This window comes from Pholcus phalangioides, unplaced genomic scaffold (genome assembly GCF_987345545.1).
Source record: "Pholcus phalangioides strain wild (caught in Gottingen) unplaced genomic scaffold, Ppha-v1.0 ptg000001l_1, whole genome shotgun sequence".
In the NCBI taxonomy this organism is placed as follows: Eukaryota; Metazoa; Arthropoda; class Arachnida; order Araneae; family Pholcidae; genus Pholcus; species Pholcus phalangioides.
The window spans coordinates 3,357,140-3,370,955 of record NW_028301594.1 but is presented as its reverse complement, the minus strand read 5'-3'; the positions used below and the strand labels follow the sequence as shown (position 1 = coordinate 3,370,955).

The window sequence follows — 13,816 nt, the reverse complement described above, 5'->3', positions numbered from 1 at the left end:
AAGTTCTCTCAATTGGTCAATTAAGTCATGCAAGGAAAGTCTTAGAGAAAATATCACCAAACCACCAGGCACACCACACAACTAAGCTAAACTTACAAATTGTGACGCAACCCCCCCCCCCACCCCGGTAAAAATGGAATTTTAGAAAAATTACAAGAGGTGAATTCAAAAATAAATGTAAGCACATGTATTTAACATAACAAAGGATGAATAAATTAAAGATTTAAGAACGTTTCAAAGACAGAGGAGATTGAAGAAAGGATCAGGTTCAAAATTCTTCGACTTACTTTCGTGCTCTCGATTGACAAAAATTTGAACTAATTTCTTTTCCATATCAAAAAATAAATTCTTCTTCGTAAGAATAACATTTTCTCAAACTGCATACGAATATACCAATTCCTTCAATTTGCATGCATTTTTGAACTAGTTACGAATTTATCAAACACCCTGTATTTATCAGTGACTATGACACTAATTCGCAGTTTAGAATGTGACGAACTGCTTGAGTAGCTGAAACGAGCGAAGAAGGCAATTTAGACAAATAAAATACTACATAAGTTTAAGTTGGCGTCTCTCGAATAATAATAATTATTATTATTATAATATTAACGAAAAAATGACAAACATTTCTCTGAAATCTAATAATATGATTAAAGCGAACATTGGAGTCTGATAGACTCCCACGCGCGTCTCATGTTAGAATTTGAACGCGTCCTCAGGGGTTAAACGAATTCTGATAATCTGGCAATTATTTGCAGTGCGTGGCATCATGCTAAACAACAAACGATCAATACAGAGTCACACACGTCTAATTATTTCATATTAAAAAAATGTTTACTGACTTTCTTGATCGTGACTTTGAAATGACTTCGTTAATGAAGCAATCATTTCCATCCTTAGTTGTTAGTAAAAGTTTAATTATTCCTAACGAGAGAAAAAGAAACATGAATTTCTACTTTATTTCTAATTTTTTTTTTGACTCCCTTTCGAGAATTAAGATTAATCTTCGGGAAAGATCGGAACATTTTTTTTGCACTCCGTTGAATAAACCTATGCTACAAAGTTGAAAGAATGTTTTCAACGTCAAGTTTTATCATTAAAATTCATGAATCAAAAAGCGCATATTTAATTCGTCATTTTTTAGTTTTCTGACTCCTGATTCTGGGATCTCCATGTTAGTGGAAAAAATGGGAAAATTGTTCTCGTCATTTAGAATTTGATCATTGAATTAGTTTTCACAAGATAAATGATCTTTTATTTTTAAGGCGATGAACAGTTCATCCGAATGTAAATGGCTCAATATGCAGATTGAAACGTTTTTATTCAATATGAAAGTACAGTAGAATAATGAAGTCTCGTTAATCCGGCACGTATCAGTCCAGGGTGTGCTGAATTACCATAGTTAAGTTAAAGTTAACTGAAAAAAGCTAATTGAAAAAAAGTCATTTGATTAATATAAACTTCTGTTTACACAACGTTTTCCTCTTCTATGCTCGAAGAAAACTCACCTAAAAATTCCGGATTATATCGTGAGTCTGTTTTTCTCTCCTTGAAAACATTTTCATACGTTAAATCTTTAAAGGATAATGGAACTTCAATGAAAGATTTTAATGAATTTATTTTCCTCTTTATGTTATGGATGAATTTAGTTTATACTCTTAATTGGATATACGAATTTGTGTATATCTAATCAAATTACAGGGTGTTTAAAAAAAAGAATCATCCGATTCAAAAAAACCATAACTCTTCAGCTTTTAATCCGTTTTGATGGAATAATGTATAGGTAGAAAAAAGGAAATTCTCGAGTTTCACGCAGTTGCCGACAGGTAGCGCTAACGCTCTTCCTTCGGCCCCCACTTCAGCGTTTGTCAAGAGAGGCTTTTCCCAAATGTAGAAACTGATTCGGATGACTTCATTTTCCAGCAGTACGGGGCACTAACACACTGGAGCTTTGACGTTCGAGAATTTCTTAACAATCGCATTCCTAAATGTACGATCGGTCGTTCGGGAGCTGACGATTGAGTTAAATATCACTGTCCTCCAATATCCCCAGACCTCACAGTGTGCGATTTCTTATTGCGGGGGTGTATAAAAGACTACGTTCATGTGCTTTCCCTTCCAGCTACATTAGCCGAACTGAAGACACCCATAACAGCAGCCGTGGAAGCGGTGGATGGAAACATGCTCGCAAATGTTTGGGATGAATTTGACTACCTTATAGACATATGCCGTACATCCCAAGGTGGACATATCGAGCACATTTAATTTGGTTTGTACAAATCTTCATGATTAGCCATGCAATATAAAATTAATCTCAAATGTCTATGTTTAATATTTTTCGTGAGAGAGAGAGAACAACCGTGTTTATCACCGTATGGTAGTTTTAGCAATGCCATCTGTTGTCGATTTACGGTAAATAAAACTCGGCAGGCGTTTATCATAAATGAGAATTCGTTTCTCTCTCTCAACCCTAGAGAGATTGTTTTCTCACTTTATTTTTTGATTTTACTATATTTTTCCCTAGTAAAATTTGACACAGCGACACTTCTTGGTAACGGACACCCACGAGGCCGAAGTAAGTTTTCGTCCGCTAATAGGGAGTGTCCGTCGATATATAGTAAAATGCATTTAGGCCAGTGGAAACTTTGGAACTTTTTCTGGCTTTCCCAGAAGGACTTCGTGTCGCTTGGGCTGTATGGAGTGTGTATTTATGTGTATGCACTATTGAACCCCATTATAGAGCCCGACTTTTCAGTGAAAGAAATCCCCAACTTCTAGACAATATACGTGCACCCGAAATTCGCAGTGGTGAGATGTTCGTCTTCAACTACGGAAGTTACCGTCATGATTCACAGGTTCGAATGCGGGCAAAGAACTCCTACCTACCGAGCCTGGGGCGATCAGCGATAGATGGCGTCTTCATTAACCACTCAACTCCACTGGTTGGAAACGGTAATATATGACCAGAGTTGGTGCGCGGTACAGTAGTAGAGGCATTACTCATTATAGCACTGAAATTCTATAAAGTAAATGGTGTCATTTAATCGAGGTTCGACCATATATGTCTTTATTTTTCTCTGTATTTCTTTTTGTTTCATATTGTATTTGTGTGGATGTGTATTTTTGGCAATAAAAAAATGTGGTTTCAAAATATGTCCGTTAACGAGAGGCGTACGCTAAAGGGGAGTATCCGTTATGGGAGGTTCTACTTTATCACTATCGAGAAACTTCTCATGTTATACTACGGTAGAACAATTGTCTTGCAATAAGCTTTGACAAACACTATTGTATGGTACTGTATGGTAAGGAAAGTTGCTATATGGCCACATTTTACTGGCGAATCGTTGATACCAGTGTTTGCTTGCCAATACGCATCTAGATGCGCATTTCACCACCTGAAATGCATTTCCACCCTCCGAAATTTTCTTTGAGAGGGAAAATACTCCTCAAAATTTAAATTGAATTTTTAATGAAGTGAATAGTATACCAAGGGTTCAGAGGTTAGCCATTTAGAAGCACCAACTTGATTATACAGGCTTATTTGTAACTTAGCTCTGATCCCTGTATGATGTTCGTTACACAAAATGCTCCAGCCTTTTTTAGAGGCAGTAGGCCTATCTGAGTTCAACTTCGTTGCAGGCATTTGTCGCTTAAAATATGTTTTGGATTTGATCGACAAATTATCTGTTGCTTTCCAAGCAGACGACCTTAGTTTTTCAACTCTTATTGAAAGGTTGAAATTAACGAAATTCCAAACAGAAAAGTATCATAACAACCTAGAACATATTTGAAAGATGTTTCACTTCACAATTTGAAAAAGGAAATGAGTATTATAGATAAATAAAAATTAAAAAATGCTCAGGTTAGATCAAAATTCCATGAAAGCAAAAACAGTTTTTAGACCATCTGGTTGAAAACTTGGACAACAGGTTTGAAGAAAGTACAATGGACATTTTCATTGACTTTGACGCAGTTTTGAATCCTACTTTTGAGTACAATGATAAAAAAAATGATATAACGGCTCGAAAAAGAATTACAACCCAAGTTCTAACGAAATAATGGACAGTTTAAATTGTCTCTATTGTAAAGGAAATGACAATTCCTTGTATTAAGATGAAAACATACTTCTTAAAGAAGCGCCACTTAAGCCGGATTTTCCTAGAACTTTTGCGCCGTGTGCAGAGTGAAAACGCTGATTGGTTAAAAACCTGAAATTCAGGTTTTTTGGACAATCAGCGTTTTCACGCTGCATGCACCACAGAAAACCTGCTCCTAGGAAAACCCGGCTTTAGGGAAGAATGGTTATTTGTAAAAGAACTATATCACATAAAGAGGGAATAATATAAAGGAATGAAAATGGCAGAATTTTTCAGATATAATCAGTGGGTGCAGAGAAGGTGGTGATAACATTCTTTTTACGTATCCATAACATAGAAAGTAATTGCCTCAACTTTGCATCTTTCAACAGCATCACGTGAACGTGGTTTTGTGACATAAAATCATATAAACTCAAAAAAAGAGGGCTCAACTCGGTAATGACCATCTGGACACCCTAATAAGGTTTTCATGCGAAAGCCCTCCTTTCACTTTCACTAATGAAGGCCGTTCACTGTAATATGGATTTTGAACTGGCTGTTAAGATTTAGCAACAAAAGATAAATTTTTGAGAAAAATTCAATGATTATATAAATATACTATATATATACGTATGATTAAGTTGGTTGTTGTTATCGGATATTTTTTTGTATATTTGTATCAAATTGATATTTAATATAAGTGTTTCGGTTAAATATTTTTCAAAGTTTGAAAGTTTTGAAGCCATGTTTTCATTTACGTATTCATGAATTTTATATAGGCTACGAATGTCGCGGTGTTTTCATATGGTTTTCACGGTGCTTCGATTCCAATTTAAAATTGTTTTCCACCGGTAAGAAAATCACCCCTCATTTCAGAGAAATACCACCCCCAATTTTCGGAAAATATAAAACCCTCAAAATTACTCGTCATAAAATTTTTGGATAACACTGGTTGATCCTAGAAGCATTTCCAATGAAAAAAAAAATGCCCAAATAACGTGTAGGACTCGGATAGTTACTAAAATAAAATAAAAACAACTTTTCATATGGATGCCCTGTGCTCAAAAACCTAATTAGAAATTTGTTGCCCTGCCCTATTTCGGGGCAAAAAAAAAAAAAATCTGCGGTTGTAAATGCAATATTTACTGAGATACTTTAATTCACAATTGGAGAAACATTGGGAAAGAAAAGAGAAAAAACTAATAGAAAACGCTTCTTTCCTTTATTTGTGATGCTACTACTAAACCACACATGCACCTCGTCCACATTTAGCTGTGGAATTTCGAACGAATTGGTACATGTTGGAATGTGCGTGTAGGTGTTGTGAACGTGACGTGGTTTATTTCTTTGTTAGATTACTGTATGCAGTGTCGCCATCTACCATCATTTTTATTAACTGTGAGTGAAGTGTAATGATTGAATAATTGTGTCGTTGTAGTCCTGTTGCTGTTATTTATGCTATTGAGCCTTATCCTTTATGCCTTGTTTTTTTTAACTGGCATCAGAAGAGATAGGACATCAACTTACTAATTGGGTTTTTAGGGATAGGGTATCCGTATAAAAAGTTATTTTTTGTATTTTATTAACTTCACAATCCCCTTACAATATGAATGACGTGTGTCTAAGGTCTACATGTTATTTGAATACTTTTTCTAATTGTAAGTATGCCTCTACGATCAACGGTTCCCAATGAATCAGCGAATTTCCTCACTACCCTGTATATTATTCGATAAGATTTCACTCATAACAATTACCTCGATCTAAGAATGTCTTCCAAGAGATGAGAGACCGACTCGTCGGCCACGCTCGCCAGATGCCCACCGTGCTCGCGGCACGAGTCTTCGGCTTCTGTCCAGTTGAGCTTTGAGCCGAAAACTCGATAGCAGTGGTTGAGGATGTCACCTCCCGTCCAAGGGAAATCGCATTCGCTCGCGATTTGTTCGTCCGAATCCCTCGGTACTGTTCGGAAACTGGCACAAAACCTGATAGTCGACGACACGCTGCTGTTGTTATCACTTTTTGATTTACGTACTATTCTAATTTCCAAAACGTTCGAAGGTGAACTGAACGCAGTCGTTTTGCGCGACGTCCCGCACAGTTTCCCGAGTAGAAGATCACCTCCACGTCCGGCTTGAACCAAGTTATTCCTGCTGACGACTTCAACGAAAGTATTGTCACAGTATAAGGCACTCGTCGGTTTAGCGGATGGGGAGGAGGATATCTCGATGACCGAGAACGTCAGCACTATCGTGTATCCCAAAGGCACGTGGATTGCGTAAGTGTTATCGCACTTCACAAATGCGCGAGGGTATCCGTAACTGCAGAAAGATCCGTATTCGACGTCTTCGTATATTTGGTCCGAGCAGATCGGTATGAACTCGTACCGTAATTTCCACTGAACTCTTTGCGACGCGTCGTCGACGGGTGACCACGAAACTGTAAGGCTGTTCTTCATGGACAATAACATCGACGATAGCGAATTTTTCAGGTTTTTACAGAAAGCCCTACGGAAAATAAATTAGTATTTAATTTGGACACACAAATGATGAATATTATATAGACTAGTTTATTTACAATATATATTACAATACATTATCAAGTAAGGATAAATAATAATAAATCACATTGAGTGAGAACAATGGAAAAATTATAATCGAACTTATGAAGCATAAATACATTGCCTTAAAAAGGATTCTTAATAAAGAAAACCAATCGTCAACAATTCAACTGAGAAAAAAATTCATCGAAGGGAGAATTTATCGAGGGGAAAATTCATCGAAGGGAGAATTTATCGAGGGGAAAATTCACCGGCAGGAAAATTCATCGCCGAAAATTATCCGATAGGATGATTTATCGAAGGGAAAAATCACGAATAGGAAAATTCATCGAAGGGAAATTTCATCTACAAGAAAGTTCGTAGAAGGGAAAATTCACCTATAAGAAAATTCATCGGTGACAATTCAACGATACGATGATTTATCGAAGGGAAAAATCACCAACAGAAAATTTCATTGAAGGGAAAAATCACAAGCAGAAGAATTCATCGAATGGGAAATCACCAACAGAAAAATTCATCGTGAACAATTCTTCGACAGGAAAATTCATCGTGAACAATTCTTCGACAGGAAAATTCATCGTGAACAATTCTCCGACAGGAAAATTCACGACAACAGGAAAATTCTGCTACAGAAAAATTCATCGAAGGGAAAATACACCGATGTAATTGTTCATATAAAACTTATCGAAGGGAAAATACACCGATGCAATTGTTCATATAAAACTCATCGCAAGTGAAATTAACCGTCAGTAATTTATCATCATTTGTATTCTTAAACGAGTTACTGATAGCGAACGAGTGAAAGACTGAGTCGTCTCAGCTATTTCATCTACCTTCGCTCAACCTCTGTGTAATTTGCTCGCAGTCCCTGTCATCTACACACTCTCGCCCCTGTCTTTGTATCACTCACTTAACACCAACTCAGGTCATATATCGCTATACGGCAATTTCCAATAAGTGGTGTTGGCTGAGGAATGAAAAAACCATCTATCAGTGGTCGTCCTAGGCTCGGTAGCCAAGAATTTATTTATGATTGTCTTTTCCCGGATTCGAACCTGTGGACCTTCACAGTAACCTTCATAGTGGAATACTAGCATATTACCACTGCGCCACTCGGGCACAAAAACGTTCCTTCTGTGTATCGTTCCAATTTTAGTATATGCACTGCCGAAGCGAGTACTCTCTCTCTGTATGGCCACTCACTTACGGCCGTATTCACCAACACAGTTTAAGCTACAATCGCAGGTTAAACGATTAGCGATCGACACGGATTGGTTAAAATCCTCAATTTAACCAATCAGTTTCGATCTTCAATCCTTTCACCTGCAATTGCAGTTTAAACTGTGTTGGTGAATATGGCCGAAGTCTCGATTACACACTCAAGAATACACGTAGTGACGAACTGTTGCAGGCTAATTTTCCAAACGATGAATTGTTTTCTACAATTGTTAGTCGGTGAACTTTTCCGGTTCGGTAAATTCTCGTATCGGTGATTTGTTTGTCAGTGAATTTTATGTCGGTGAAATGCTGACGATGAATTTAAAGATCTAGTTACACACATGTGCGCGCACATACACCATCGAATCTGAAATTATGCAAACAGTCGAGAAACCAAACGGCAATTGGAAATGTGGGTCCAATTCTAACAAACCAACGCAAATGGTTGCTATTTTCTTAGTTTCAGAATTGTAATTATAACAATTAATTTGGCTCTAAAACATTTTGGAGGCGAATACGCATAATAACCATGGAAGTCCAATAATTTTGATGAAAAATAATTACCAGATTTGTTCTTATCAGACATCGACATCAAAATTCATTGTAAAAAATGTAATAACTGATCTATAGATTTTCTAGTCAGTGACTATATATATCGTAAAAAAGTCGAATCCCGTTTTAACGAATACCGATATAGCGAAAATTTCGTTTTAGCGAACACGTTTCTAATCCTCCAGAGAAGTTTACACAATGCAAAAACCTGAAGTTCCTTTATAACGAAATTTCGTTGTAACGAAGTGATTTCTCTGGTCTCTTGGAGTTCGTTATAACGGGATTCGACTGTACTTGTGAATATACGGGTTAATTGAACTTCAATGAGAATGAAATGAGTAATGAATGCCCTTTGAGAAAATAATCAGTCTTTAGACTGATATTGAAAGAATCGGGATATATATATATATATCTCACCAGATCAAGGGCTCGTCATCATCGCCATCATCATCATTTTTATTATCCACTGGATGAAGCTTAAGGCTGAATTCTTTACACGTTTTGTTTCTCGGAGTTCTTAACGTCTCTAAGTTGACAGCTATCTTGTATCCAATAGGAGCTACTAAGTGTGCTGAACACTCACCGGGTGCACCGACGGTTGCAAGCAAGGACTTGCTCGTTATCTCACCTTTATGCAACCTAAACGTTTGATTGCAACCTAACGAGAAAAAGAAAATGAATACTTATTCATTAATAATTTGTTGCGTGATATTTTGAGAATGTTATACATTTATGAATAACAGTGATAGAAGTTTGGTGACTTTACACACATTATCGCATTCACGAAGAATATTTTTCAGGAAAGGGTCATTTGGCAATATCTTCTTACAACGTGCACGATTCCGATTTTGCTCTTCACATATGCGTAGTGTCTTTCGGTATTCTTTGCACAAAACCATACGCCAATCTCAGTCATGTCAGCAGTGTGTGTGTGTGTGTGCGTGTGTGCATGCATGTGTGATTGTGTGTGTGTTCATACTTATATAACACGGAAAATCAGGCACTTTTCATTCTCTATTCCAAATATGGATGATGGATAGTAGCACCACCAGAACACGAAACACATATTTACGGCCATGCATACACTCAAAACATATATTTCGGCATGTACCATTTCATAAGAAATTATCCAGAGAAATGTTTACGATGTTCGTGTGCGATTTAGTAGTAGTAGTGTCTGTGCGTTTGTGCCGTGGTCTGTTTGGAAAAAATTAATCTGTCCGTTACCTGTAAAATGAGTTGGTTGGTCATAGGTTTGGGTGAATCTATTGTTCTATATATGCTCGGGGCAGACCAAAAAATGAAAACATCCTATGTTTTGATTTATAGACGGCGATGCAAATGTTTCTCAAGCACCGCTGTCTTGTGATGTTTAAAATAAAGGCTTCAGAATACTAACTTGTAAGTTTCTGAAATCCCAAGGCCAGGATCCTCATTTTGCGACTCACCACAATAACAAGGCAAAAAATGGTTTTTGTGATGTATAAACAGCGTGTCCATGAAGCTTAATAGGGGACCCCAAAGTAAAATAAATGACATGTGAAATGGGCTCGTTATTTGGAGACTTTTTAAATGATTGTTATTTAGAAGCTATTAGTTATATCATTCAATTTCCAGCTAAGACTTCTTTTGCCGGTTACAGTTATCTTGCCAATGCGTTTGAGTCTATTTTTACGGCCTGTTGCTGCTGCATCCATCACACCTGAGCAAATCCGGTCCTGGAACGTAAATCGGCTCTGATTTCATGAGCGAAGTGAACAGTGACTAAGATACCGACTTCTTTCCGGGCACCAACAGCGCGGAAAATTACACTCGACTGATCTTAAATTCTCAATTAGTGGCAGCAATAATTTTATGAGGATCAGCATCGGTTGTCCTATAATTGATCAATTTTACCCTGGATATAATAATTTTTACCCAAGATGTCTTAAAGAGAGAGGGGTTGATAGGAAAAAAAATTCAGATTCAAACTTTGCGCAGATTTCCATCATATCAAGTCACAGTAGTGAGAAGACAGATTCAGATTTATATTGAAAATTTGTGTATTTCATTAAGATTCTTCTTTTGAAGATTATTATGCGGATAACTGTTACATGAAACTATTTTGTGTGTTCTTTCTTACAATGAGAAACGTGTTTAACAATAAGTAAATCCAATAATAATATTTAGCGATACTTTCCAAGCATGTAAAATATTGATTTGGATATTTATTATTCTAAGTCACATTCCCGACCGGGAATAAAATTTTTTGATTATTTGTCAAGTCCTGTTGGTGAGTTATTAATTTCCTGAGGCTTGGAATTCGACAAGTGTACATTATGAACATTTACAAACTTCACCATTACTCAGGGTATTCAGACCATAAATTTGACCAAGTGTTTCGGAAGCTAATAATGAATCTTATCTGACAGGTGACATTCAGCTTCATCTTTTGTTTAAACCAGTCACACTTGACGTGATTTAACGTGACACCCGTTTATGTCTGAGGAATTTAAGAAGACATTTCGCGTACCCAAAACATGAACCTGCTTAGTAGAAAAAAGATATTGCCACATGATTTTAACTCAAAAAGTGTTCTCTCCCACTTAAAAAAGTCCCCCCCCCCCGTCGTTTATTTATAATGAAATTTACACACACATCAAGTGCCAGAGAGATGATAAGCGACTTGAAACACTAAATATTTATCAGAAACATGAATGTAAATACCAAAGTTGGTTGCTACTTCCATTACAGTTGCTTTAAGTTGACTTCCTCGGAAATCGTAGACGGTGACAAGCAGAAAACCATCATAACCTGTTATTCCGACGTTGTCGTAGTCACCGATAAGGGACGAACCATCGAAACGAAAGGCTTTACCGGTTATCGAGGAATTCCTGAGAGATATCCACGCCCCATTCGAACGTGGAGAAAAGCGCAGATACTCCAACTGAAAGAGACAAAGAATGTGAGAAAAAGGTCGGCAATTAAATTTCACATACCATCCAGTAAAAAAACAGTGATTCAGCTGGAGTGGTGGTTCTCAAACTTTTGTCACCCCAGCTCTTTTACCCAACTCATGATTCAGTAGCGGTTCCCCAGAATAGTGTAGTACATAAGTTCACTTATAAAAGAACCATTTAAAAGCATAAATATAGGCACACAAATCAATATATTCAGCTCACCGCGAAACCTCTAACAAACGTTGGTGACGCCCGTGGGAGCTTGACGCAGATTTTGAGACACAGAGCTTGGGAATTCATCCATGTACTCTAATCAAGCTACCAGCAACAACATAGCTATATAAAGCTATCCCAAATTGTTTGCACAACCGCTGACTTTAGAGAAACATACTCTCAATTACGGAAAGCTTTCTAATGACACAGTTACACAAAATGTCTCCAATTTCCCACGGGGACCATATAAATAAAAAAATAGAAAAATAAACTTTTTGCATAATAAAGCACCCGACACCGCCCAGTCCTTATCCGGGGGAATAGCTAAAATTGACAATCGTCGATAGAGCCTGGGCGAGCACGGTACGAAAAATGATAATTGTGTATTTATTTATAACTCACAGTTTATGCATTATCATTGAAATTAAATTTTCCCTTTATCTCGAGAACTAGAGCCAATCTGATCTGACGAAACCAATGCCAGATACAAAATCAGCTCCATAAAAATATCCCCGAAATATCTTCGAGAACAAAATCAGTGTTGAGCAGTGTAGTTATTTCATCTGCTCTTCTATTGCATCTAATCACTTTACTATCCGATTACTGACGTTCCAAAGCAGTTTTCAAGTTATTTCAAGACATCCAGTATAGTCAGCGTTTCTTATTTCGTAAGACACGAATGGATATTTTGGGAGAACGAAAATATCAAATTATTTTCCATTTGAATAACTCTTCGAATTCGCTTGAATTCTATTGTAAAAATCCTCTTCATAATCAGTCCAAAACCAGCTTTAAAAAAAGAGTGAAATAGAAAAGAGACAGAGGAGGGTTCATTGTCAAAAGACCTCAAGTACCATCACTGCATCTAAAGAAAAAGAACTTTTTTTTTTACTTTCTATAGCCGAGTATTGTGTTAGATGTTCCCAAGCTGTTCGCGGAATCCACGATTAAGACCAATGCAGAGGGACGATGGAAAGAGAGGGAGGTGTGGAATCTGCTCTCATTGTTCACAGATGCGTGATGCGCAATCCTTTTCTTCCTCTACTTGGTTCAGAATCTTCAAAAGCACTCAAATATTCAAGTACCAAAATACACACCAAATAATAATAAAAGAAAAATAAATAAAAAAAACCCTCCCTAAAGAAAGCTAGATAACTCTGGTTGAGATGTTCACATTTTACTTCTAGCTCAGCTGGGAAATACACGGGAAGTGATTCCAGAAAACTCGAAGAGATAAGATATTTTGTATATATGTGTTGCCATCAGCGAGTTCTTTGTTTTTTTCTTGTTTGCCGTATCTTTAGAAAACGTGTTCGAAATCAAATGAATATTACACGACGCTTTTTCGAGTCCAATGTCTTAGTAATTTTTTGTATTCACTTGTCTTTATTATACGAGTGCCCCCAGTCGAGAATGTATACAGTTCCCGAGTAGTGCAGTGGTAAGATGCTCGTCTATCTCCATGAATTCTCCCATTAGGTCCGTGCGTTCGATACCCGAGGGAAGATCACGGTTAACAACAACTTTCCCTATCGACAACTGAGGCGAACAGCAATAGATGGCGCATTCATTTACGACCCAACTCGATAGATGGTGAATTACTGTATGGCCATGTGACTAGAGTTTGTGTGCGGTACAGTAGTAGTATAGTAAATAAGGTGGTATGAGAATTAATTTATTACTTACATACTGAACGAACAAGGCATTTGGACTATCATTTTTTGGTTATCATTTATTGATTCACTAAAAATTGCTTAGATTTTTTTTCTGCCTTAATCGAAATGTGGTACATTTATGTTGTGGCATTTCAAGTTTATAATCGTCTTCTCGATTGGCTTGTATGCTCATCCCTTCCTCCAATCAAACTGCTTGAATCAAAACGGCATGGGTCTAAATCAGTGTTTCTCAAACTTTTGTTCCATCGCTCCCTTCATCAGAATTGTTTTCCTCTCATCACCCCTACTCAAGTGAACCCATAGGATCCTATGTTAAATTCATAGTTTCTATCGCCCCCCCCCCTTGGGCCATTCCATCGCCCACCAGGGGCGATATTGCTCAATTTGGGTGAAACTGGTTTAAATGTCCCGCATCCAAACAGCTGCGTCCAAAAGTGTAGCAGGACTCACAAAAACTGCATTCGTTGATGCTTGGAACCAGGTGCTAGCGAATGAAGAAATATTCTTTCCTTGGATGTGAAGAGAGGATAATGAAATATATTCAAACATCAAAATTCCTACAATAGGAGAGTGGAAGCGATGTAG

At 37.2% G+C, this 13,816-nt stretch overlaps 1 protein-coding gene across 2 annotated transcripts in view; it reads right to left on the bottom strand.

Annotated features, from left to right (window-relative positions):
• The window catches only part of LOC149089690 (uncharacterized), a 184,354-nt gene that overhangs the window by 67,631 nt on the left and 102,907 nt on the right, over positions 1 to 13,816 (bottom strand). For both annotated transcript variants that reach the window (XM_089237907.1, XM_089237989.1), the window contains exons 6-8: positions 11,110 to 11,329; positions 8,821 to 9,061; positions 5,831 to 6,580 (exon numbers count right to left, since the gene is read on the bottom strand). In XM_089237907.1, the coding sequence (XP_089094033.1) occupies positions 5,831 to 6,580; positions 8,821 to 9,061; positions 11,110 to 11,329 (1,211 nt within the window). The remainder of the gene's footprint in view (positions 1 to 5,830; positions 6,581 to 8,820; positions 9,062 to 11,109; positions 11,330 to 13,816) is intronic.